Source organism: Nomascus leucogenys, chromosome 7b (genome assembly GCF_006542625.1).
Source record: "Nomascus leucogenys isolate Asia chromosome 7b, Asia_NLE_v1, whole genome shotgun sequence".
In the NCBI taxonomy this organism is placed as follows: Eukaryota; Metazoa; Chordata; class Mammalia; order Primates; family Hylobatidae; genus Nomascus; species Nomascus leucogenys.
The window spans coordinates 23132767-23160407 of NC_044387.1; the positions used below are offsets into that span (position 1 = coordinate 23132767).

The window sequence follows — 27641 nt, forward strand, 5'->3', positions numbered from 1 at the left end:
TCAGCCTCCTGAGTAGCTGGGACTACAGGCGCCTGCCACCTCGCCTGGCTAATTTTTTTGTATTTTTAGTAGAGATGGTGTTTCACCATGTTAGCCAGGATGGTCTTGATCTCCTGACCTCGTGATCCACCCTCCTTGGACTCCCAAAGTGTTGGGATTACAGGAGTGAGCCACTGCACCCGACCGGTAATATTTTTAAAGAGAAACTGAAAAGGTTGGTGGAAGGGAAAGAGAAGAAAGCAGGAAAATAGGGACAGAGAACAGAATTGGAAAGTTATTTGAAAAATTCAAGGGAACTCCCTGAACTGAGGCAGTGACAGCTGGGATGAAGAGCGGCTTCCAAGTTTCAGTCTTTGAACTTTGGGAACAGATAATGTCATTCATCTGGAGGTGCTGAGGGTAAAATGGAAGATTAGAATACCCAAATGGAAGTATCAGATGGGCATATCTGGAAGGAGGTTGAAATTTAGTCTTTAAAGCATTGTTATATAAGTGATAATTTAAGAAATGACCATGAATATGATCACCCAGCAAAAGTAAAGAGACGATTGGAGAGGTAGAACCTAATAAAAACATGTTTAGGTAAAGGAAAAAAAGCATATGTAAAAACCTGAGTAGACAGAGATAAAAATATGGAAGAAAGGGGATGCGATGTCTTGAAAACCAAAAGAAGACAGTACTTTGAGGAGAAATTAAATAGTGCCAGATGACACCACTGTGAGTTTCAAAGTATAATATTTTAAATCAATTTTGATGTAGTGATGCAAGATGGAAAAGAAATAATAATGTCCTACTGTCATTTAGACCAATGTCTAGAATTTTGCTGGGAGATTTTGTGGAGTTTTGAACAGTGTAATTCAAGAAAATGCTCTTTGGAGAAGGTTTAAAAGATAATTAAAATGCTACAAGATTTGGCACAGCAACAGAAGATTAAAGAAAGTACAGATCTTCAGTCTGTGGAAAGGATAATTTAATGTAGTTCCTTGAGTAGTTCTCACTTATATGGAGAACTCTTAAATGCAGATTGTCATCTGGAACAAACCTGTGGAAGTCAAGAAGTTAAGACCAGAATATTTCACTGGGAAATGCACTATTCTAGTTTAGAAGAGTAGAACTAGTTTGTGATAAATGAGAAATGTATGTGTGAATTTGTTTGGGGTGGGAAGCATTAGGGAGGAGTTATATAGCCACACATTATGGTACCTAAGGAAACACTAATGTTTAATTCAAGAAAATAATGTCATATTGAAGTATTTGGGGAAGTTTTATTTTCAGAAAAAAATAAATATACATGAGTGTGTTTGTAGACTATATGAAGGTAGCATTTTATGGAGATTAAATAGCTTTTGCTTCCAGTTAATAAATGAGTAATACTATGTCACTTTAATATTCCCTCTAAGTTTCAACTGTAGATGCAGCTTTATATTTCTATAATGAGTATGGCAAGCACAGTAAAGTCTTGCTTTTCATCTCCAGTGGCTCCTGAACCTGGAAGATATCGTAAGCATTAGAGTCATTATTTAACGTTTATTAGATACTCTGGGATCATATGAAGGTTGAAGCTATAATTTAGTAACAAAAATAAGTATAAACTTGCTTTATTTTTGTTGCAATCCAAGAAAATAATGTAAATCTGTGTTATCCTTATAATTCTGGTTTACGACGTATTTTTATTGATCTTAATAGTATGAAAATAGCAAAACATTGTCTGCTTAGCTATACATAATACTAGACTTTAAATGATAGAATAGTATATTTAGAAATATATGACTGACCTTTCATAATTAATGGTTTGTGATTTATTATTTTACTTCCTTCCATAAAAGTGGACTTTAAGAGAGTGACAGATACTTAAAAAAATTGAGGGTTTTCTTCCTGTCCAAATTTATGATGGACTTTATTATGCTTCCAAGAAGGAAAAGGATAGCTTCAAGGATGGTGATCTTGAGTATAAATTTAGCCATTATTGATTATGTTGTACTCTAGTTGAAGTTGCTAATCCTTCAGTTGATAGCAAATGAAAGTAGAGTAGGCTGATTATTTCACTTTGAATTTTAAAAGGCACACAGTCAAGTTTAAACTTAGCCATCTAAAAATAAAATAATGGAAAAAGGTGTTGTCAGCTAACTAAACAAAAATAGATATGTTTTCATTACTTCAAAAATAATGAAAATATATTTTAGTAAAGGAGATATCAACACTCCATTTCCCAACATTATTTTGGAAACAGATCTTAGAATGACAATGTAAGAAGACCAGATGGAAAACACAGGAAATAAAAATTAGATTTTTGAAATAATTTAGTATATGGTATAATAGAATCTGGAAACTAAATCTGTGCTTTACAAATATAATTAATTACACGAAATTTACCAAAGATCTTTTTCATTTGGGCTTACATAAAAAAATTAAAGTGTATATGTGTGCACACATATATGCACTTATATAATGTCTACATATTCAAACTTGTGTAATATAAAACATATATACATTCATGTACAATGTATGCATATTTTTGTGAGTGTGTATGTGTGTATAAATATGCATATGTTTTAAACATATCTTGGTCTCAGTGAAGTGAAACAGAAAATTGGAAACCATTCAGTTGTTTTATAAATTGTGTAAAAAATAAATTACAAAACCTTTTTTGAATGTCATAACACATAATATGGTACTAAATTTAACCAACTGTAGCATATTAGAAATTATTTTCACAAACAGCTTGCTGTTATGACCATAATAGAAATGATTGCTAATAGTTTCCTCATTGGAACTTGTACTTTGTGTTTAAAGAGAACTTCAAAGGCAAATGCAAAGAAAATAATAGTAACATTCATTTCTTTTCATTTCAATAGGAGAGAAATGACACACAATCTAAATTAATGTTAATGTATTATATATGTAATTTCACATTTTGGTTAAATAGTCCATTTATCCAAACTTCAGGGCCCAATTTTAAAAATCAGTGTCTGTAATTTTTTAAATCAAATACCATTGAACAAAGTTACTTGTACATTTTTTACAGCTGTGCAACATCAAATATAATCAGAACTTCATAGTTAAAAATACATAGAAAATTTATTAAATTATTTTGATCACTGAGATCAATATTTCAATGTAATTTTTTCATATGGCTTCTTTTGAAAAAATAAAAGGGTGGACCATGGAATTGAAGCAATTGACTGTCAAAGGCTTTTATAGTTTCAAATAATATGATTAACCTTAGAGAAATCTATGCTGAAGAAGATGACTATCAGTCATGAGATAGTTTCAACCTATTAATATATATTCTTGTGAATAGTTTAAACTATCTATAAAAAAGGAAATCACGGAGCACTTTAATATATTTATATAAAGTGTTACAAGTAATTCATTCATTAAGAGCTATTAAACTTACTATTACCCTAGACTATAAAAGGTGCTTAGAATAAAGACATGCATAGAATGCGGTTCTTTAACTTGAGAATTGGAGTATCTCATGCAGTGGGTAGACATTGTAATCTAGCTTTTGTATCTCTGCATCGATCATCTGTATACCCATCTTTCTTACTTCTATCAGCCCACAATAGCCTACCCTTATTCCTCAGTTGCCACAAAGACTTTCCCACCTCAGTTGTTTGTGCTTGAGTTTCCCTCTGCCTGGACTGCTTGACATGAGTCCTTCTCAGTCTCCAGATCTTTGACATCCAGTGCTGTTTGCCTATACTTCCCTGTATAATACTCAGTATGCCTTATCTTTCCTTAAAATGTAGTTTAGGAGACAGAGATCATATTTGTTTTAAGCCAAATATAACAGCAGTCTACAATTTTCTAAGCTCCTTTGCTGTTAGAGCACAAGTAGTTCTCAGTTATGAGGATACAAATTAAGCAAAAATCTGCTGTGCACTTTTTTATGAAAGCTTTTGCTTCCCTAAAAACAGACATAGATGTGACTATTCCTTACATCTTTCTGCTTTGATCAGAAGTAGGAAAAGAAGTTATCGCAGCGAGGTATGCAAAAAAGTGAAGGAAACTTCAATCAGGTTAAAGAAATGTGATGGAAGAGGACTGATATATTAAAGAGACTTACGGGTTAAATCTATGCTTTAGTGATGAATTATAAGAAAAAAGATAATGCCATGCAAGTATTACAAAAGGAGAAACACTTTAGGCAGAACAATGAAATCAGTTTGATTCATATTGATTATGAGATTCCTATAGAAGAGTAAGTTGCCATTATGTCATGATGATCGCTAGGCAGTAGTTAATCCTAGCTTGAAAGTCTAAGAAATTGTCAGGTCTGAAGATACAAACATACAGGTGTCTGTTGAGAATATGGGAGTAGATAGATTCCTTTCATACAGTGCATGGAGAGTAAAATGAAAAGAAGGTGCAGGAGCAAACTTTGGGAAACCCAATATTGAATGGGCAAGGATGAAGAGAAAGAGAAAGAAAGTGAGAGAGATGGAGAAGTTATAGTTAAAGACCTAGGAAATCAGAAGTGAGAGAGATGGAGAAGTTATAGTTAAAGACCTAGGAAATCAGAAAAAAAAATTCTCAGAATGCAATTAAAAGGACAGTACCATATTTGGTGATAAAATATTTTAAGTGTTAACAATATATCAAGTTAGAAGATAATGTCAGAATGCATGCTGGATTTAGTATTTAAGACGTCTGCACTCAGAACAATAGAAAAATGTATGTTACATATAAATTATTTTTTGACTGATATGCATTTGTGTACATAACTCTCTGCTTTTTCCAAAATAACAGCAGCTAAAGAGGAAAGGTCCACTTTAGTGCCTGACAGTGGACATCCCTCCACTCTGGTCAATGTGATATTAGAGCCAAATATAATTTAATTTCAGAAATCAGAAGATATTATACCTACAACTCGCAACTTAAATTGAGAGCACTACTGAATATGACTACCTAGTGCTAAATAAAGAGTATATAACTCGCCAATGTATATAATTCTATCAGGAGCAACCTACACATTCTCAGGTTACAATTTCCAGTCGTTTTAAGAATATAAAATGACAAAAAACTGCTAGTTAATATTATTGAGCTGGGAGCAGTAGCTCCCATCATTCCCTCAATATAAGAAAAATATCTCTCTATTTATTGAGGGATGTTTCCAACTTAGATTTATACAGCAACACTAAATTTGGACCTCCACATTACATGGTACAGTAGTTTTTGTATACGTGATTATTTGGCCCTGTATAAGTTATTTTGAATTCTTATGGCTACCTCCTCTTTATGCATCACAAGCAGTTTATTCCTATAACAAAATTCTCCAACATCTCCCAAGAAGGACCTTTTTATTTTTGTATGCCTTTTCAGCAATTGTGTTCTTTATAGTTTCTTTAACTGTTTGCTAAACTTTAAAATGCATATAGAAAATTGCACATATCATAATCATAAAGCTTAGAATATTCACAAACTAAACACAACTAAATAATTAGCACCCAGGTCAAGAAACAGGATTACTCCAACACCCAGAATCCCTCCTCATTCACCTTTGGATAGTCCCCAACAAAGGGTAGCCATTATCCTGAATTCTAATACCATATATTATTCAGCTTCTTTTTGTACTTTATATCAAGATAATTTATAATGTGTGCTACTTTGTGTTATATTTTATTAGCTCAACCTTATATTTGTGAGAGTGCTCATATTATCCTGTATAATTATAGATGATTTATTCTCATCGCTATATAATAATCCATTGTATACCGATAATTACACTGCATCTATACATCTGCTTTGGCTGGTCATTTAAACAGATTTTGTTTTGTTTGTCTGTTTTATGGAAGCTACCTTTTTTGTTTTCTTTTAATATATTTCTTTTTGTGAGTGTTTCGCACAAATAGAGATTCCAGAAATATTCTCAAAATGGGTTTTGGTGAACTTATGTAACACTTTCTTGAAATGATTCCTTCTTAAAATGTGATGCTCAACTTTGGTCAATACTGCCCATTTTTCCATACTGAATAAGAGTTTTTGTTGCTTCACACCCTGCCCAAGAAATTGTAGTGGCTGTTTTTCATTGTAGACATTATAGTGAATTTGTAGTGTATCTCATTGTGGTCTTAACTTGCATTTTTCTGATAACCAATGTAGTTTAGACCTTTTTATATGTTTGCTGATCTTGGCAACTTGGATCTTTTTTATTGAGTATCTGTTCAAATCTTTTGCTCATTGGGTTTATTTATTTTTTTCTTATACTATTACTTTGTAAGTGTTCTTTGCTTATTTTGAATACAATTTCTTTTTTTGTTTTTGGGTACATATACTGTGAAACAGTTTCCCACTCTGTGGGTTGCCTATTCATTCTATATATGGTGTCTTTTGAAGAACAGAACCTCTTATTTTAAGCATTCCAAATTACCATTTTCCTTTATCATGAGTTGCATTTAAGACATCGTAATTCCTCCAAAGTGATAAAGATACTACACAATTTTTTTTCTAAAATGTTCACTTCATTGGTATTTGATTTTTGTGTATGGTGTGAAGTAGTAATCAACACATACACATAAATGCATACACATACATATATGAATATATGCATATTTAATGCATATTTAGCTAAACCTACTTACTTCAGTTTTACTTTGATAACATAAATGGAAAAAATTCTAAAGCTGCATATTATAGGACCCATTATTTTAAAGTGCCAGCCTAAAACCTTTGAGGCTTTCTTACAGTTTTAACAAGCAAAATATTGCAATAAGGCAAGACCACGCTATCCTGACACCTACTGTAGAGAGTTAATTACAATGAAACACAGAAAATCACACACTAACACTGCATTCTCATTATGAAGATCCTGTAATGCGAAGCTCACACAGAAAGCACTGAGCCATGGAGAAATGGAGACACAGAGGCTGGAAGGCAGAGTAGAGAGATATATAAAAGAGATCTATTGGCCAGGCCCGGTGGCTCACGCCTGTAGTCCCAGCACTTTGGGAGGCTGAGGCAGGTGGATACCAGCACCTAGGGAGGCCGAGTTCAGGAGTTTTAGAGCAGCCTGGCCAACATGGTGAAACCCTGTCTCTACTAAAAATACAAAAATTAGCCTGGTATACTGGCGCACACCTGTAGTCCCAGCTACTCTGGAGGCTGAGGCAGGAGAATCGCTTGAACCTGGGAGGCGGAGGTTGCAGTGAGCCAAGGTCCACCATTGCACTCCAGCCTGGGTAACGAGCTAAACTCCGTCTCAAGAAAAAAAAAAAAAAAAAGAGAGAGAGATCTATTTAGTGAGAGTTTTCATAAGAAACTAGGCATACTATAAAATTCATACGCTCTACTCTGTTTTCCCCACAACAATCCTAAATTTCTAACAAGACCCACTTAATAAAGAATATTGATTTGAAAGAGCACCAAGATAGTAATCTAAAGATGGCAGTTGTATTTCTCAAATCCTGGTGCATAATGGATTTCACTTTATAAAGTCATGTCACATCAGTAGTCCTGGTAATATATACCCTGTAATGTTTCATGTGTTTGGGTATGAGTAGTCTCTTATAATGTCTGAAAATGTAGAAAGCTGTGGTGGATACAGAATGACAAACGATATCAGGAGCAGATGTACATAGGAGATTTCAGCAGGCTTTCTTGTCCAGCACATCATTCATTAGATGGCCCAAGATATTTTTATAACAAATAACAGAAGATATAAAAGTTACACTGTTTAAAGTGTTTCTGAGTCAAATGACATTGATGGTTTAAGTTACTGCAATATAACAGACACAAAAAAAGAGAAATACATTCTCAGAAAAAAACATTTGCCTCTTAACACCCAAAGTTCAATACTGAGGAATCATTAAGTTTATCAGAGATTTCTTTTAACATTTTAAGTGTAAAGATCAATTACTACTAATGCCTAACTTGCTTCGATGGGAAAATAAAAGCAGCATTTTTTGCCTATCTATATATTATGAACTTTATTAGGCTACTCATATTTTGCTCTATTTTAGACTTGATTTCAAACTCGAAGAATAGTTTGTCTGCCTTGGAGCTCACAGCAGATCCTAAACCAGAAAATATGCTCAAGAAACGTATATTCTGTAGTTTTAGGAAATAATAAGTAATGAGCGTATTATCTTTTACTACAGAGAGGAGAAGTTCTTTTTGGTGGCCGTATGCTTACATGTATATTGTAAAAACAAAAAGATACATTATTTTATTAATACAGAACTCAATAATTTGGAAAAATTCAATAATTCAATAATTTTTGTGTCTTGCTTGATAAAACTTTTCTTATGACAATGTAATGGCATCGTCCTGATTACGGGTAGTTTCTTGAGTATGGCAGTGGAGGAGCGGTCACCTGCTGATGATAGATACGACAGTAGTTCTCCTAGAACTTAATCTTACAGCATGGCTTTCCTAAAATCTCAACCAAAATCTCTCCTGTTTTATCACTACTCAGGATTATGTGAGCCATTTAATAATCTTTAACGAATTCCTTCCTGCTTAAAATACCTACAGTGGACTTTTTTTTTTTCCCAATTGTACTTTCACCAACAGTGTTTGTGGTAAGAATTACATGTAATGTATATTGTTTAACACCATGATTAGGATACAGTCAAGGTTCAACAAAGGTTAGTGAGTATCATGATTATTGAGAAGTTCTCAAACTTACACGAAGCATGAGCTATAGTTAACCAATTATAGATAAAATACACTCCTAAAAAGTTTAAAAACAAAGTAAATTCATGGGAATTTTGAAATATGACTGGCTATCTTCTACAATTTATCCTTGTCAATTGTAACTTACTTTAGAGATGTTAAATTCAGTGTGAAGTGTCTAACAGCATGCTGCCTCACTTATAATTCAGAAAATATTAAAAACTCATTTCTGATTGCCTGCTTTGAAACAGAGTATGGAACATAAGATATACTTGATGATTGAATGAAGGAACACAACTGATCTTTGGTTGTACTCCAAGCTTATTTTTCTAAATTTTGAATTCAAGCCAGGAAGGATGCTATTCTGCTCCATCTGATAAAAGGATAAAATAAATTTTTCAGACCAGATGAAGGCAATTCAGTCCTTGTCAGTTCACATTTTAGTGTTCTTCACAATTATAGAAAATTTGTGCATAATGGGAACATTAGAATATAAGCTTTTGGTTGGTTTGTTTGTATGTTTTAAGACAGTTTCACTTTGTAGTCCAGGCTCGGGTGCAGTGGCATGATCTTGGCTCACTGCAACCTCTGATTCTGGGGTTCAAGTGACTCTCATGCCTCAGCCTCCCAAGAAGCTGGGGTTACAGGCGCACACCACCCCTCCTAGCTAATTTTTGTATTTTTGTTAGAGATGGGGTTTCACCATATTGATTGGCTAGGCTGATCTCGAACTCCTGACTTCAAGTGATCTTCCCACCTTGGCTTCCCAAAGTGCTGGGATTACAGGCATGAGCCACCTTGCCCAGCCAGAATATAAGGTTTTGAACACCAGAGCTCTCTTACTTATTGAATCTCATGGTCTTCTTTCAGGACCTGTAGTAGTGGCTCACTTAAAAATCAATATTTTTGCCATCATTAATATCAGAGCAACAGCAAAAAGTCTACCAGTTATTGTCACTTTATAAAATGTTCATATGGCAATGCTTGAGAAAAATCATTACAAACCCAAATTTACCTAGGGGCTCTGAGGCTCAGGGAAATTACCCACAGTTACAAAGACAGTGGCAAAACCAAACATCAATCACAGATTTGTTTAAAACAAATGTTAATGAGTGAATAACAGAAAGCACCTTTAGTGTGAAATATTGTTTTTCCTATGGCATTCCAGAGATTATGCCACTATCTGCCTTTTCTATTATTTTTATCAGATGAGCACAATAGGAATTTACTGACCATTCTGTTTCTACAACTAAAGTTGTTATGGCTGTTCAAGTTTCTCCCCTAACTTAAAGAAAAATAAATAAATAAATAAGAATGTCCTGCTTGAAGCCAAATTTTTCTCTGTGATTAAGTTAAAAAGATATTTAGAAAAAAATATTTTATTAAGAAATAGAAAACTGCCAAAGAGAAAAAGATACATCCACATTGATTATGCAGATTCCATAGGGAAAAAATGACAAATATTGTCATTTTTTAATTTTTTGAGACAGAGTCTCGCTCTGCTGCCCAGGCTGGAGGTGCAGCGGTGCAATCTCAGCTCACTGCAAGCTCTGTCTCCTAGGTTCACGCCACTCTCCTGCCTCAGCCTCCCCAGTACCTGGGACTACAGGTGCCTGCCACCGTGCCCAGCTAATTTTTTGTATTTTTTAGTAGAGACGGGATTTCACCATGTTAGCCAGGATGGTCTCGATCTGCAGACCTCATGATCCACCCACCTCAGCCTCTCAAAGTGCTAGGATTATAGGCATGAGCCACCGCGCCCAGCCCAATATTTTGATTTTTTTAAACATTAAAGTATAACATAAAATAGTGAATTTTTTTTGGAAAACTGCTGTATGTCTATACAATTTTCTCTGCAGAATATGTCAATTATTCCTAGAAGTCACATCATTTCATTAACGACAATTAAGTCACATTAGGAAGATACAATTATAAAGAGTTGGAACGCTATCCAGGTATCCCTTCTGCTCCAAAGTTAATTTGTCTCTGCTTTTATGTCATAATAAAAAGATTACATTACTTCTCAGATTAATGCAAAACATCAACCTGAATTGAGCAGCTTTATTCACAAATCCTTTCAATTTGTATTTATTTAAACCATACTAAGCACTGGACTTGGCACTAAGCTCCTGGGTAAAAAAAATGAATTCTTTATAGTTCCTGATTTTGAGAAGATTTATTTCAAACAAAACCCTGCAAATAGAAGAATCCTAAATAGTAATCATCAAAATAGTAATTTAAATTAACATGGAAAAGAAACTTCACAATGTTTTTCATTTTATTGCTCTAAAATATCTAGGGTTCATTTGGATGATAATATATAGATAAGATAGTAACTGATATATTCAGCAAAAAGTTAACTATTCTTACACAAATTTAAAATTCCTCTGTGGTTGTCATACTAAATTCTTTATTTCATCAACATATTGCTTTAATATGTAAGTATTATCACATCAACAAAATAAAGTGAAGTAATACCCACCACAACACCTATGGTAGGAGCATACATATTTATTACCTATAAATTATAATAGAGGTAATCTACTCACACATAATTGAGTTTCATTTGTCTTCTGTAATCTCTACTTAAATCTAATCTTCACAAATAAATTATCCTCTACCTGCTTTCACTCCAAAATCTCTTACCTCATAAGTACACCTTAGACAATTCTTACATATTGTCTTTCTCATTTCTAAACATTTTGTATATGATTTTTTGTTTTTGTTTTTGTTTTTTTCCTGAGATGGAGTTTTGCTCTTGTCACCCAGACTGGAGTGCAGTGGCACGATCTTGGCTCACTGCAACCTCCTACCTCCCGGGTTCAAGAGATTCTCCTGCCTCAGCCTCCTGAGTAGCTGGGATTACAGGCATGCGCCATTATGCTCAGCTAATTTTTATATTGTTAGTAGAGACGGGGTTTCACCATGTTGGCCAGGCTGGTCTCGAACTTCTGACCTCAGATGATCCTCCTGCCTTGGCCTCCCAAAGTTCTGACATTATAGGCATGAGCTACTGTGCCTGGATTGTATATAGTTCTTAGATGTCACTAGATAATAAACTCCCTGAAGCCAAAAGTCATTCTTTGATTCATTTTCAAATCACAGTAGTTTTCATTAAATCTAGATAAGTCAAAGACAGCTCTAGAAAATTAGCATATGACCCATTAAGGAGTGAAGAATTAATAGGGATTCTTTGGGCAAAAAGTAATTGAGAATGTTTTATACACAATGAAGTAGTTTATGTTTTAACCAGTAAGGCAGTGTGGTGTTCAAGCAATATTAGCAGTGAAAATCATTTAAAATGTTATTTGATATCTTAGATATGAAAGTAGAATGCTAATAGTTAGAATAGTAACCCAAATATCCAAATATCTTCTTGTCACAATCCCATGTTCAACACAATTGGCTCTACTAAGTTTTAAGATTTTTAAATTAAGATCATGGTTTCATGTTCATGCAAATAATGCCTTCAGTAAGGGGAGGACTTGACTCATTTGAGTTGGAAGAGAAGCTTACCAGCTCTTAAAACGTGGGCAGAACTAAAAGCGAATTATAGTTAGCAATTGAATTATGCATGTGCTAGCTTTAGAGGGGACCTGTTTCACTTCTGTGACAAATATAAATCTAAAGCAAAGAGGACAAGTTCTAAGGAGATTCAAAGTGAGGTTTTAATTTTCAGATATATTGAGTTTGAGGAGCTGGCTTTTAAAACAAGATTTGAAGCGAAAAGGCATCTGAGTGTTTGAGCTAGGGTATCTTAAGACAAAGGGAGAGATTACACATAACAATGAATTTAGATGTTGTGGAAGTATATAAAAGTTTGGATAGACTGGACATGTTTATATACTGAGGGAAAATACACTGGAAGGGATAAAGAAAAGGAGGAGATGATTGATGGACGTCCAAGGAGGCAAGCAGGAAGAAATGGGATTCAAAGCACTAATGAATAGATGAATCTTGGAATTTCAAAATTAGTCTTCTCATTTGGATCCTTGAATGAACTCATGCAGGAGCCTTCCAGTTACCTGAGCCAACGTTGTCCTTTTCTCTTAATCCAGTGTGGGTGGATGTTCTGTTGCTTATAATCTGACTCATATAAATAACGACCAAAAAATGCTTCTCTTAAAATGTAAGGATGGCTGCAGATGATGGTGAGATTCTGAGCGTCTTAGAGGATGTTATAGAATCTTTTCTGATGCCTAAATTATTTCTCTGAACTAGAAAGCAAGATTATCCACTGAATAGTGTGGGTGAGGCAGGCCTGAAAATAGTAATGGAAACATTCTAACAATTTAAAGGAAAGAAAGGAGAATAGAAGTATATGTGATAATCAACAATGAAATGTAACTAACTATAGAGTTACTAAGAGAACATCTTTCAGATTCTCAAATTTGCTTAAAACTCCTTGTCTTTTGAATTTAGAATATATACATACTAGAGCTATTCAAACTTGAAAAAGTTGTTACTCACGCCTGTAATCCCAGCACTTTGGGAGGCCAAGGTCAAAGATCGAGGTGGGCTCACGAGGTCAAGAGATTGAGACCATTCTGGCCAACATGGTGAAACCCCGTCTCTACTAAAAGTGCAAAAATTAGCTGGGCGTGGTGATGCTCGCCTGTAGTCCCAGCTACTCGGGAGGCTGAGGCACGAGAATTGCTTGAACCCGGGAGGCGGAGGTTGCAGTGAGCCGAGATCGCGCCACTGCACTCCAACCTGGCGGCAGAGGGAGACTCTGTCTCAAAAAAAAAAAAAAAAAGTTGTTACGTGACTTGCTATTACTGATAATTGCACACATCAAATATCAAATATTAATCAGGTAAATCATGTTAGAAAGCCTTTCTGTAATAAAAGAAAAAAATCATAATTTCTTCCAGTGCTTACATTAATTCTTTTCTCTCCTCCAAGGTGTTATTTCAATCTCCTTTTTAATTAAGAATAAGTGATGAATATAATTTATCAGTGTCTTCAAGAGCTCCTTATTGGCCTTGATTATATGCAAATCAATTACTTACTAATAATCTGTTTTTAAACAAATAGTATTATTTTTCACATTATTTCTGAAGAGCAATAGATATACTTTTAGATAATTCGGTAAAATACCATTACATAACAAATATATATGTATATATATATACACAAAAATAGAAATATATGTGTGCATAAAATATGGGTGTATACACATACCCACACTCAGTATATATAGTCATCTTTTGGTATTTGTGGGGTTGGGTTTCAGGACCTCCATGAATACCAAAATCCAAGGATAATCCAGTCCCTTGTATAAAAGGTACGGAAATTTGTATAACTTATGTACATCCTCTCATACTCTTTAAATCACCTCTGGATTACTTATAAGACCTAATACAATATATAAATTGTTGTTATGCTGTATTTTAAAATTGTATTTTTATTGTTTTATTATTTTTATTGTTTTGGTTTTTAAAAATATTTTCATTACAGTTGATTGAATCTATAGATGTGGAACCCATGGATACAGAAGGCTGACTGTACAGAATGTGACCATGTATCCTGGACCCAACTTTGTAAAAGAATGTTTATTTAAAATTCTCACTTTCAGATCAAGAGAGCTAAAATATATTGAAGTGTGAAATAAAAATAAATTATATGTTTGCATTCATTATACGTCTATATAAATTATCTAAAAAAAGAATGTTCTACAACAGTAAAATCAATAAAATGTGTTTTATCCATATATGGAGAAAGATAAGGCATTGATTATATTTTCATCTGTATTATTCAAAACATATGACTGAAGAACATTATTTTTGACAATCCCTGGTTATAAATAATTTCTTCGCTAAAAGTTAATTTATAAGATGAATTTTTATGTTATTGAGGTGTTCCCAGGTCACCTGGCTACCACATAAAGACTATTAAGCAAGTAGATAAAACTGTATATATTGATAAAAGAAAATAATTTTACAAAAGTCAATATAATTACAAATTGTTAGAATACTTAGCTAAAGCTCCCTTACACAGGTATTCAAGGCATAATTAGGTAAACTTCAAATGTGACACTCACTTATAGTAAAGTGTACATAGTTGATATAAAATTTGTACTATCTTTTATCTGATGTAGAGAAAAGAAGGAACAGGTGAAGATAAGCAATGTTTTTCTGGAAAAAAAACATGAATGTTATTAAAAAGAGGTTTTAAAGGTGTTTTAACATTCTTATAGTTATGGTCTTTTTAGATTTTTTTCTAAAGTCAAATATTATTAAACTGATAAGCAATTTGTATTATCTTCATGTACTTTAAACAATCTGTCTCCTTCCTTCAAATATTATTCTCACGTTAGTCTTCAAATAGGAAATACAAAAACACTGACATCATTAAGTCCCTGGTAGGTGATCTGACTACCTTTGACTTCTAAAATATAAATCATTGTTAAGTATGTAATAAGGATGAAGAAATAAGATTTTTAGCACCTTATTACAAGTTATAATTTACAGAGAGACATTTATAATCTATATGGTCTGACTCTGTGTCCCCACCCAAAACTCATCTTGAATAGTAATCCCCATGTGTTGGGACAGGGACCTCATGGGAGGTGACTAGATCATACAGGCAGTTCCCCCATGATGTTCTCATGACAGTGAGTGAGTTCTCATGAGATCTGATGGTTTTACAAGGGGCTTTCCCCACTTTGCTCTGCACTTCTCTCTCCTGCTGCCCACGTGAAAAAGGACATGTTTGCTTCCCCTTCCACCATGATTTAAGTTTCCTGAGGCCTCTCAAGCCAGGTGGAGCTGCGAGTCAATTAAATCTCTTTCTTTTATAAATTACCCAGTCTCGTTTATTTCTTCTTAGCAGCATGAAAATGGACTAATACAATAATCCTCCAATAATCTCATAAGTATAGTTGTTGCTACTTCCATTAATGAACTAGTGAGTGATATATCCAGTATCTGAACCCACACAGAGAAATTCCAAAGCCATGTCACAATTTTAATTATTTCTCACCTGTCAGACATGCAATTCTTTAATGATAATGTCCAAAGGGTTTTTTTTTTTCTTAAGGTGAATTCTCAGCAGTACCATCTCTTGTTTCCTACCAATACACAAACAAGATCCTAGAGCTTTATTTGCAAACTTAATGATAAGGAACTATGTAGAGCATTTAGTACCTTGTAATAATTCTTCTCACTTCTTCTACAATCTATCTAAACATATATAACATACTACAACATTTATTGTAGTCATGATGCATATAAATTTTATATGCATTATCCATGGAACGTGCTGATAATCCAGTGAGGAAAGTTAAATAATTAGTCATGAATTACAAAATAAAAAACTAAGGCACAGTTTGGTTAAGAGATTTTTCAAAAGTCACATGGATTTAAAGTATTAAAAGATGGATCTCAACCCAGGACCTCTACTTCTATGTCCTGAGTTTGATGTATACATACAACGTATCAGCTTTGTGTATTTCAATTAGAATTCTGCTACCAGTTTGCCACAGGACTCTAAGTCACACTCCTCTGGGCCTAATTTTCCACTTCTGCAAAATACATGGAACAATAAATCAACATTTCCCAAAGTATGTCCCTTGTAACTTTCATTTATGGCTGCTAATTTTATAAAAAATAGTTTCATGATCAGTGGTTAGGAATAATAGGCTAAAAAATGTTAAATAAGATTTTTTTTTTAATTGAAGAACTCTTAAGAGACTTTTCTTGTTTTTGTTTTGTTTTGTTTTGTTTTGTTTTGTTTTGAGATGGAGTCTCACTCTGTCTCCAGGCTGGAGCTAAGGAATTGTACATCTTTCAGGAATTGATATAGGATGCAAATCCACTTGAAAATAAAAATTCCAAACTTCACTTCCACGCCACTCTCAGTCTAGTGGAACTGAAGGCTTAGGGAGCATACATTTGAGAATTTTAAACAAGATCTTTAGATCTGATTTTATTCCAGTGCATTATACTGTGCTTCACTGTATACTATTCTATTCATTACCAATAATGTTACCATCTATCCTAACCTCATTTCTTTCTCTCACTCACACACACACACACACACAGAAATACACACACACACACACACACAAACAATATAATATGAGATATACTGTCATAGTTTGGAGATGTAGAAAAAAGCATAAAACCTACTACTTAAGTCTTAAAGTCTGTTGATCATTTCAATTATTTGAACCATGAACTTTGTTTAAATAACACAGCTATTTGGTTTAAATATGGGAGGGATTTATGTATCTAAAATAATTTCTCTTTAAAATTCAATAATAAGATATATATTTTAGACCTTTTTAATAAATGTTAAGTGATGAATTGCTTCATTTTATTTTGTCTTATTTCCCATACCACTTAAGGGAACTAACAGCAGGTGTCATTTGGTCAGAGGTCACTTCTCAGCTCCAATACTCACTAGCCTTATAATTAAGAAATAAAGGTTGCATGATCTTCACATCTTTATCATTTTAAACAGATTAAAGATAGTACCTTTCTCATGCAAGTCTAGTGATGACCAGCATAGTACTTGTCACAGAAGGAGCACTCAATAAGTATTAGCTTTCACTGTAACTTTAGAACTATCTTAGTTTTTATTTTTAAATGAATCTTATATGCTTGTCATGGTTTGTGCCACAATTTGGAGTTGCATTTTCTTACAAAAATTTTTTTTATTACTTTTGTTGCATATGTTGGTATGGACTTGTATAAAAACTCATGGTAGAAATGCTCTTCAATTCCCTTTATTCATTGGAATAAAATGAGATCTAAAGATCTTGTTTAAGAAGAGATGACTTGTCATGCCTGCTTATAAAATCTAGAAACTACTATTGCCCATCACCAATGACTGGAACAATTTTAATAAGTCATTAAGAGTATTATAAGATTTTAAATGTTTATTTTGCTTTTTTATTTCTATCCAGAACTTCCACTGAACAGGGAACTCCACATGAATACATGCAATGAGTATGCCCCCAGATCATAAAAGATTCTCCCTATAAAATGGAAATTATTTTGTCTAACATCATTCTGATTAAAATTTAATTCATGACCCTAATTCAGATATAAGAACTAATTTGTGTCTCTGAGTTAACTAGCGAAACTTCACCAAGGTCACATGATTTTAAGTAGTAAAGTGAGAGTTCAGTTTGTAATAATTTTAGAGTCATCATCCTATCCATTATATACTTTCTGTGTATTTCCAAAAGTATCAATTAATTAAGTGGCACTAACCTAATATATACCTTAAGGCATAGGTTTGAAACTTTTGAATTTTTAAAAACTTTATGTTAATTATTTCAGGAAAAAAGCATTGTAGTAGATTGTATTTTTTGAAAAATTGTAGTGTCAGAGCTAATTAACAATTATGCTTTCCTTAACTATTATTTGAGTTTTCATCATTTCCTTCCAATCCATGCTTTACAGATTATAAGTGGTAAAGTTTGCAAAGTGCAAAACATGGTAGAATTTCCTGGCTTAGAATGAATATCTAAGTATTGTATTACTCACATACACAATTCCCTTTGAATCAGCATTAGTTTCAAAGTGTATGCTTTGTTCAAAAAATTTTTGCCCTCCTCTTATACTGATTTCAATTGTACCTACTTAATATCTGCACATTCTAGAAACACCAGAATTAAGGGGTTTTTGTCTTAAATTTAAAAAATATTTTTTTTTTACTAACAAGCCCAGATAATGTGGATATTCAATTCCTTTGTTTGGATGTAATTTCAAGAGAGGATATACACTGTAAGAAGAAAAAAAAATGGATTCTCTATGAATAGCTGATGCAAGAGAAAAATTCTAAGATATATTTTTACTTAATTCAAAATAGGTATGATAATTATGGGATATTAAAAGTTAACAGTACATACTTTTCCAATATAAAGTTGAGTTTCTTTATAATCTGTTTTTAAATAAGCATAGTATTGATTTCAAGTTGTGAACATACAAAAACCCATTTCTTTTAATCTTCCTGCTGTTGGTAAGAAAGAATGTGGGTGCTTTAAATACTCTTGATGTGTCTGTCACTGGCTGAATGATTGCCCCTCCTGTGCAGAATAGGCCTTTGTCTGTTGAAGATTGCCATGTTGGTTTTCTATCGACTTCTTAAAATATAAGCACCTCATCTAGGCTGCCATCTCTAGAGTGACAGACTGGGTAGATGATTCTATCACTAGATCGCACTGTGTTTTGCCATTTGAAACCAGCTGTCATTTTTGGGAAGACAGTTAACGCTTTTGTCAGAGTATTTCTCTTGTTTCACTTAACATCTACTCACCTTTCAGTATTGAAGAAATACAAAATACAAGCTGATAAGGCTATACCCAGGCAGAGTTTTCATGCCACCCATGGCAATCTCTGCAGTTATAAAGACCCTTCAATAATCTGTCAAAAACTGACATCACTGTGTGAAGAGCCGTTCATTTCTATATCTCATTTTGGATTGATGTATGTGCACTTTTATATCCTTCAGTTCGACATAAGATTTGGCCTTTCATGTTCTCCGTTTAAGCTACAGGGAATTCAGAGCTATTTCAAAGCATAATTATACCAATCTGCATATAAAAGGCTATATGTCCTACAGAGGATTCTATGGAAAAGCAAACTTTTTCAAAGAAGAAAATTAGAAGTAATTCCCACAACTAAAATTCACTAAAGTTAATACATTTTTCATTTGATGAGGGCAGCTTTATTTTTTTTAAGCCAATAGATCAATCCCAAAAATGGTGGGGATGATTTTTTGTGTGCAAGGTCAGGGAAAGAGGAGTAAGCAAGAATTGAAAATTGAAGAGGAAGGTAAAGCAACAGGGTGTGTACATTATACATATTGGTTTTGAAAATGGCCACATCACACCAGAAAAATCAATACTTCATATTACTGTATCAGACAATAGGATTCTCACCTACATAGTGTATTAACTATTTATTGCTGCATGGCAATATACCCCAAAACATAGCAACATAAAACCACAAATATTTATTATCTCACAATCTGTGTGGTTCAAAAATTTTAGTGCAGCTTAGCTGGATGCATCTGGCTAAGGACTCTCAGAGGTTGCAGTCAAATTGTCAGCAGGGGCTGTGGTCTCATCTGAATGCTCAACTTGGGAGTCTGTTTCCAAGCTCACTCATGTTGTTGTTGACAGCCCTTGACCTTGTGCCACATGGGTCTCTCCACGTAGCTGCCTCCACAATAGCTCTGCAAGGAATCCAGAAAATAATGAGACAGTATATAAGAAGTTCCTCAAAATGGAAACAATAGCATTTTGATACCCTAACGTCAAGTGTGAAATCACTTCACTTTTATCACATTGATTTTTTAGAGGTGGTTTACTATATCCCACCTACATTCAGGGGAGAAGTATTACTCAAGGCTGTCAATGTTAGGATGTGAAAATCATTATGGGCCATCACAGAGGCTGTCAACCCTACATAAACACAGTCATGTTAAATTGCTTTAGGTACTTTTTTATATTACAAAAGACATTTCAAAATGCAAGTTCTGTCAATGTGGTTTTAAACTAAAAGTAATTCTACTACACAAATTCTGCAGTCTTTTTTCCCAAATATATTGTTCTCCAAATATAATCTTGCTAGTTTTAGAAAGTTTCATAACTTGTAATTGATGAGTATGGTTACTTACATTTTTTAAGTAACAATTTTTATCTTTTTTTAAACATGAAAAATTGAGATTTGAAAAAAAAACAACTCACAAATATAATTGTGTAAATTCTGGAGCTAAAAAAGTACTTAGCAGAGAAGTTATGCAGCATATGGTTATCCTAGTCCCAAACAGTAAAATGTGTCTGTATGTGCCAGCTCTTAATTATCAGCTCATTAACACTCAGGTGTCAATTGCTGGTGGCAAAAGCAATGCCCAAATGGCCTAGTTTCTGTCATGCACAGTGTAATTAAATTGACCTCAAGTATTGAAGCTTGCTAGTTGTCTGATACTATTTGGACACTAATTTCAGGCCACTATTCAAAATAGAGTAATATGGTAAATAAACCAATGCAACGACCAAAAAGTGACATTGAGTTTTATATTGTAATATAATATAATAACCTTAGAAACAATTGAATAAATAATCACTATTCTAATCTATAACAAATATAACAATGCATATTACCCCTTTGGTTTTAATATTATTGATTTAAAATTACCTTAGATTTCAAGATAATGATATTACAAAAAAAGTAAAAATAAGTTATTATAATAGTGGCATATGGAAAAATGAATTACTATTTTATTATTTTGTTTATTGATATGTAATAAAATAAATGAATTATTAATATTTTAAATTTTAACTATCAACTCCAAAATGTGATTCAATTTCAAACATGTCAGTGCTTTTCTATATAGTCCTAACAACAGCAATAAAAAATATACTAAAGAGAATCCCACATTCAAATTCTCAACAATGTAAGATCAAATTTCCTCATGACATTCTGCATTATGCTTATAAGACTTTTCTTTTCATGTCCGTAGTTTATTTTCAAGCTCCCAGTTACAGAGAGGGGAGAGGTCAATTAATGCACTAACCTTTCTTCCTCCTAAAACTTTATGAATGTGAAAAAAAAATTTACTGAAAAAGCTACAATGACAAATAAAAGACAAACGATTGAGGAAATAACTATGACAACATTCTGAATGTTTGGAAGTAGATAAAAAGTTATAATTGACATAGTAACTGCAAAAGTTTCAAAACCTTAGCTGGAAGCTAAGAGTGTAAAGAAGAAACCTGGTTTATCCCACAAAAAATTCCCAAGGCTCAGTAATTGACAGCACAAATTAGTTCTGAAGTAGGCGTAAAAATAAGCCTAATAAAAAGGACGAAAAATGTTATTAAGAAGCAGTTAGACCTCCCAGATGTCCTCATCAACTGTGCACATGTAGGTGATCAACTATTCCCTCTGGTTAAGAGACAGGAGATTTATTATTCTCTAAGGAGGTTGAAACAGAGAGCTCCTACATTACGAAATAGCAGGCACAGTTTAATGTGCAATCATCATACCAAGAAGTTTGGATCTTGGGTCTTCTAGATTTTTTTTTCCCAATTAGTTTTCAGAATTCAAGTACCCAGGCTTACACCTCCAGGCAGAAGAACTGAAAATATTTCTTTTGGTTATCTAACAAGACTAAGAAGAAAAATATGTCTAAACATATTGACTAGGAGTTCCCCAATTAAATGTCACCCAGATTACCCTACAGACAAACATACTCAACAAGCCCTCCACATAGGGACAGAATTTATCTTCAGCATTTTAGAGTACCTACATTCTTAATTATGAGCTGACAGCCAAGTATCATAAGACATTATGAAAAGTCTCTAACATAATTCTAGGAGACACTATTTGGAAAAAATAAAATGAAAAATAAATTGTCATCAATATATTGGATAAAATAAAGCATTGCATACGCAAAGGGTTAAAAATACTTTAAAAGAGGAACATTCCGAAAACAAGAAGAACTCTTAGAATTCAAGAAAAAGTAATAATAGTAATAGAGATACACAACAAAATACCCTAGAAAGTATATTTTTAAAATATAGAGAAGAAAAAGTAATGAAAATTGACAGACAAGTAGAGGAGGTTCAGCATCCAAATAACGAAGGAGCCAAAAAGATGTAGAAAAATAAGGGAAGAAATGATGAGAGTAATAATTTGAGAAAATTTCCAAAAGTTGAAAGGCTTGGGTTTGAAGATTGAAAGAGCTTACAAAGTGTCTGCAACATGGATGAAAATGGACCGTCAAGTTACACAATACCAAATTTCAGACCTTAATCACAAAGAGATTCTCTCACAAGTTTACAAAGGAGCTGGGGGATCCTGTGTTCATGAAAAGTTTATTTACAAAAATGGTCCACTTACTTTAGAAGATGATATGTAAACCCTTTCAAAGAATCAAAGCTTAACAACAGAAAAATTTGACATGAGTCAAGCCTGACCAAGACCTAAATTCTTCAAGTGTTCACATAGAGTTTTGGTCTTTTTCATACTAGATACTGTTCACCCTTAGTGTCTGAGGCCTAAAATTAAGGCCCATTTTTATGTGTTGGCATCACTAGGAAGGCCTCAAAAAGCCTAACTTCAAGTTCCCTTCCCACTCTGCTCCAGAAGATGAGGTCTCCTAACCAAACCATTCTCCTTATCAAAGAGACCATGCACAGGCCCTGCTTATCCTGGGTTTTCTGGTAGTGGGTTTCAGTTCCCTGCTAACACAAGGAATTGTTCAAATAAGCTAATCACATCATGCCCTTGGAACCAGGGTGCACTTCTTGAAACACAAAGCTTTTCTCCCACAGTCCCTCGTTGTTCCCTTTGTTTCCAAGTGCAACCTCCAAGTGGTCCTGTGCAGAATGCAGTGTTCTCCTCTCCCAGGCTGTGAGAAGATGTGACTAATAAATTGCTGTAGATGCCATTTGTCCAGTGTCCAGTTGGAGATTCTCCATCCCAATAATCCCAGGGCAGGAATCCCTCCCTCACCAATAGAGTGAATAGGAGGCAAGTAAAATAACCTCTTAAAGGATGGCACAACCATGACCAAGGACACCTGGTCAACTTTAATTCACTGCTTTTGGATAACTATGTGATTTCATGATACTAGGAAGGCCAAATGGGAACAAACCACTAATTGGTTCCAGCACCACTTTGTTCCCTCTCTTCCCTTTCTAGGAAGCTCTTGTTTTTCTCCAAAAGAAGAATTCTTGTTAATTGACTATACATGGGCATGACTGATGATTGGGTTTGGTCTGTTTTTGGAAAGTGCCACTGAGTCTCCTGCCCATAAAAGTAGTGACAACACAGCACCTTAAAGGTAGGCTGGTGCTTGAGTCCTACCTATCAAGGGTAAGCTAGAGCTCTCTGCTTACAGCATCTAACATAGTGACCTTCACTAGCTGCTTGGGACAGCCATGTGGATGTTAACTGTGACTGTACACCCCCAGGAGGAATATGGGATGACACATTGTCAGGTTTGTAGAAAGGGAGGAGACTGATACCCTAGAAAGAATTAAGCATGGCTCCCAGGTTGCCTTACAAGAGCCTCCTTTCAGGCAAGGGTAGCCCCTTGCCCATTTTCTGTGTAACTGTTTCCCTCAATGCATCCCATGCATCCTCCTGATTCTCAGGGGTATAAAGGTAAACATCCATGGCAGCCCATGGTCAAGGCACTGATGGAAAAATAATGAGAGAGAGTTTAGGAGCATTTCTTGCCAGCCCCTCTTAAAACAGTGGAGCAGTAATGCAACTGCTCTCCCGATGAAAAACACTACCCAAAATACTTAGGCTTTTCTTAGTGTTGCTGTTTACCAGCATGCAAAAGTACTTCATTGCCATGCCTGCCTCACAGTCAAAATGACCTTACTAGATGCGGACTCCAGCACTGAGGAGACTGAGTGGTATTCCCTGAGGAACGAGATCGCTGTCTACAGGTGGACTGCTAGGCTGCCAACATTTTTACCCTCAACCACACAGAAGGTCTGAACCAAGAGTGATCAGGAAACGGACTGAAAGCTGTGACTATTAAACTTTACGTGTTTAGAAATTCAAAATATTCTGAGGAAATTTGTACAGAGAGACCAGAGAGATTAAAAAAAGAGGAAGGCTGCATGCCTATAGTAGACAATGGTTTTGAGAATGACCTCTGGGTCATGACCCCAGAACTCTTCCATTGTGCCAAAATGTTGTCTGTTTCTCTGTTGCAACAAAGATTACGATTCTCAGCTTGATAGGGTAAAATACCCATGACACCCCTCTGGCATAGCATAGGTGTTATTTAAAACCCAACTTGTCTGGGGCTCTTAAATCCTATGATGCAACCACTTCCTTGGAAAAGGCCCCTAACCTTTATGATAATTATTGGAGGCTTTCTAAAGTAAAAAGTTTATAACTATGAGCAGAGTACAGAGGGGAAAAACAATTAAAAAAGAAAGAAAAAGAAGGAAGGAATCTTGAATACAAGGGGAGAGAACAAAATTGAAATAAAGGTATAAAATTGGACCACTTCTCATTGATCCTGTAATCTCTATACTATCTCTATACCATGGCCATAAGCTGACAGTGGACTTCTCCTTGGCCCTACACCATACATCTTTAGAGTGGCAATTTTTGGCCACATACTGGGCTTTTCTGGAAATACAGAACTCTCATAGACATTGAGCTTCTGATCCTCCATATCAAGCTGGCCATTATGCCTTGGGTCATGAAATCAGCATTCCATAAGCTCTGCATAGCTACCTAGGACTTCCTTCAACAGACTGGCACCAAACTGGATCCTCTAATATCCTCCCCCTGAAAGAGCGAGTGGCCTCACCTCTCCTCAGCCCCTTCTCTGATGCCTCAGTGCTAGAAGAGATCAACTCACTTGTGGAACTCTTGACAACCTGGGAACAACTGAGGGAACATGTTGACATACTTTATGGATCAACTACCACCATTATACATGATGGAGCTCAATGGAACTTTACTGCTTTTCATCCATTAGTCAGGATGTCCCTGATAAACAACAGGATGAAAGGGTCAGCATAACTGGCCAAACATAACGCAGTCAGTTTTGTGCCAAAAGTCCAGGACAGGAAATGGCTTCTTCTGTACATTTTCATAATCTCTCAATCTGTTGTCTAAGAGTTGACCCCTTGGAGGTAAAGATTCCTGAGAATCTCTTGCCCCACAGAGACACAATATAAAAATCAAGGCAACAGATATCACTATATGTACTAGGGCCACAATACAAGGCCTCACCAGAATACCTCTTATTCCTTTAAAGTTGCAAACATTATTGATAGTGACTAAGGCATTTACTTTACTTCTTAAAATAGACAATGTTGGGCTCTTGAATAAGGTACTCAGTGCAACTTCCATGTACCCTAAAGACCTTGAGCCGCCAGTTTAAGTAAGAGGCATAATGCCATCCTCAAAGAATTCCTATTTAAGCTACTAACTGGCAAATAGAAACCCTGCTATTGCCATAGGTATGGATTAGTTTAAATCCACATCTGTATTCTCTGCAATAAATCCACACAGGTCCCTCACTTTTCTTTATTGGCCATAAAAGGGATACCACTAAAGTTTATGTTTTTGAAGATTACTTCATGCATAGCCCTCTTCACCCCGGTCAAATGCCTACTTCACATCCTAGGGAGTTTCTTCCACTGCATAGCAATCTACTTATCACAAAGATATAAACTGATGCCAAGGCTTCAAGGAGCTAATGGGGGTCTAAAATTAAGGCCCAATATTATGTGCTGCCTTGATAGCTTGTATAACCAAGAGAGCCTCAAATGCCCTAAGCCTTCTTTCACTCTGCTCCCAAAGATAAGATTCCCCTAGCAAAAGAATTGTCTTTATTAGGGATCCCCAAGCCCAATTCCTTTTTTTTTTTTTTTTGAGATGGAGTTTCACTCTTGTTGCCCAGGCTGGAGTGCAATGGCATGATCTTGGCTCACTGTAACCTCTGCCTCCCAGGTTCAAGCAATTCTCCTGCCTCAGCCTCCAGAGTAGCTGGGATTACAGGCATGAGCCACCATGCCTGGCTAATTTTGTATTTTCTGTAGAGATGGGGTTTCTCTATGTTGGTCAGGCTGGTCTCGAACTTCCGACCTCAGGTGATCTGCCCACCTCGGCCTCCCAAAGTGCTGGGATTACAGGTGTGAGCCACCTTGCCCGGCACAATTCCTTTTTATCCATAAGTAGTGAGGTTTCAATTCCAGGCCCAGCCCCACAGATTTACTCAAACAATTCAATTACATCCTCTAGTGGGAGGTTGTTTGCTCTGTCCCTGAGTGCAACCCCAACGTGGCCTTTTTTGTTGTGCAGGGCCTTCCCCCAGGCTGTGAGAATATTTGACTAACAAATTTCTGTCATTCTCATCCGTCTATACACTGTTAGGTGTGCGTGTCTCCATCCCCATAATCCTATGGTGGGAATACCTCCTTCAATGGAGTGAATAGTAGGTGATTAAACTACCCTTTACATGCCTTCCTATTTTTCTTTCAATGTTTCACTAAATTAGTTAAAGTAAGTTGAGCTAACTGGGGTGGAATTATTAGGTGAAATGATGATGATTTTTTAAAATCAGGTTAGTCAGATTTACTCTTGGTGATGCAGCAGTTTGTTCAATGTGATTTCTCTGGGAGACGTGCTCATATTTGGCTGTAATTGTGCTTGTTCATTACCAATATAACATATCATTAAGAGGAATAAAAATGCCTACATTTCATTTTAATATAAATCCATAAAAGAACAGTAAGAACTGTCTTTAGTTTCTTAGGCCAAATTTAACAGTGCCTTATACGAGAGAATCATCGTTATGGGTGAACACAGCAAGAACTGGAAATTTTCAAATATAAAGTGAGGTTCTAGATGCTATAATTTATTTGTATATTTTCAAATATAATTACTCCCAAGATTTCAATTTTAAAATAGGACACAGAGAATGGAAACATAGCTTGGCACAGGTGGAGAGTTCAGAGTCAAGAGAAAGGATTAGGGTGGGTTGTTAAGTTTATTGTTAGGTTCTTCCATGAGTTGCCTTATATTTGTGTCATTTTCTTCATAGGTGGGATTCAGACCAAAATCTTTTTAAGGCCCTGTTCTGCATTAAAATTCTATTATCCTGTGGGACCCGCTTAAAAAATAGAAAATAAGCTTAATTGCTAGTAGAGGTTAGAAGATAGTTGATGAATATAGACTTAACAACTTGAAGGTGTTAAGACTTCTTCAAAAATATTTGTTGAAAACATTAGTTGCACTCAGATGCATAGGAAAGATTTTTAAATGTCTTTTACAATTGTTACATCTTTTAAATGTTTTATTAACATTATCTTTATTACTTATTGTTATGGGTGTGTGTTACAAAAAAAAAAAAAAGAAAAAGAAATGCCAGAAGGTTTGACTTAACCTGTGTCCTTTTTACATGGGTCAAGCCTAATTTTGGTACATATACTAGCCAAAGTTATACATACAAAAAAACTTTAAAACTAATTATAATTTACATATGATATATTTATAAAATTATTTCTAAACATTATTAAT

At 34.7% G+C, this 27641-nt stretch overlaps 1 protein-coding gene across 1 annotated transcript in view; it reads right to left on the reverse strand.

The window, feature by feature from the left end:
* Nucleotides 1-19273: 19273 nt before the first annotated feature.
* The window catches only part of PCDH10 (protocadherin 10), a 58878-nt gene continuing 50510 nt past the window's right edge, over nucleotides 19274-27641 (reverse strand). The window contains exon 5 of the mRNA XM_030815700.1: nucleotides 19274-19806. Coding sequence (XP_030671560.1) covers nucleotides 19736-19806 — 71 coding nt within the window. The 3' untranslated portion in view covers nucleotides 19274-19735. The remainder of the gene's footprint in view (nucleotides 19807-27641) is intronic.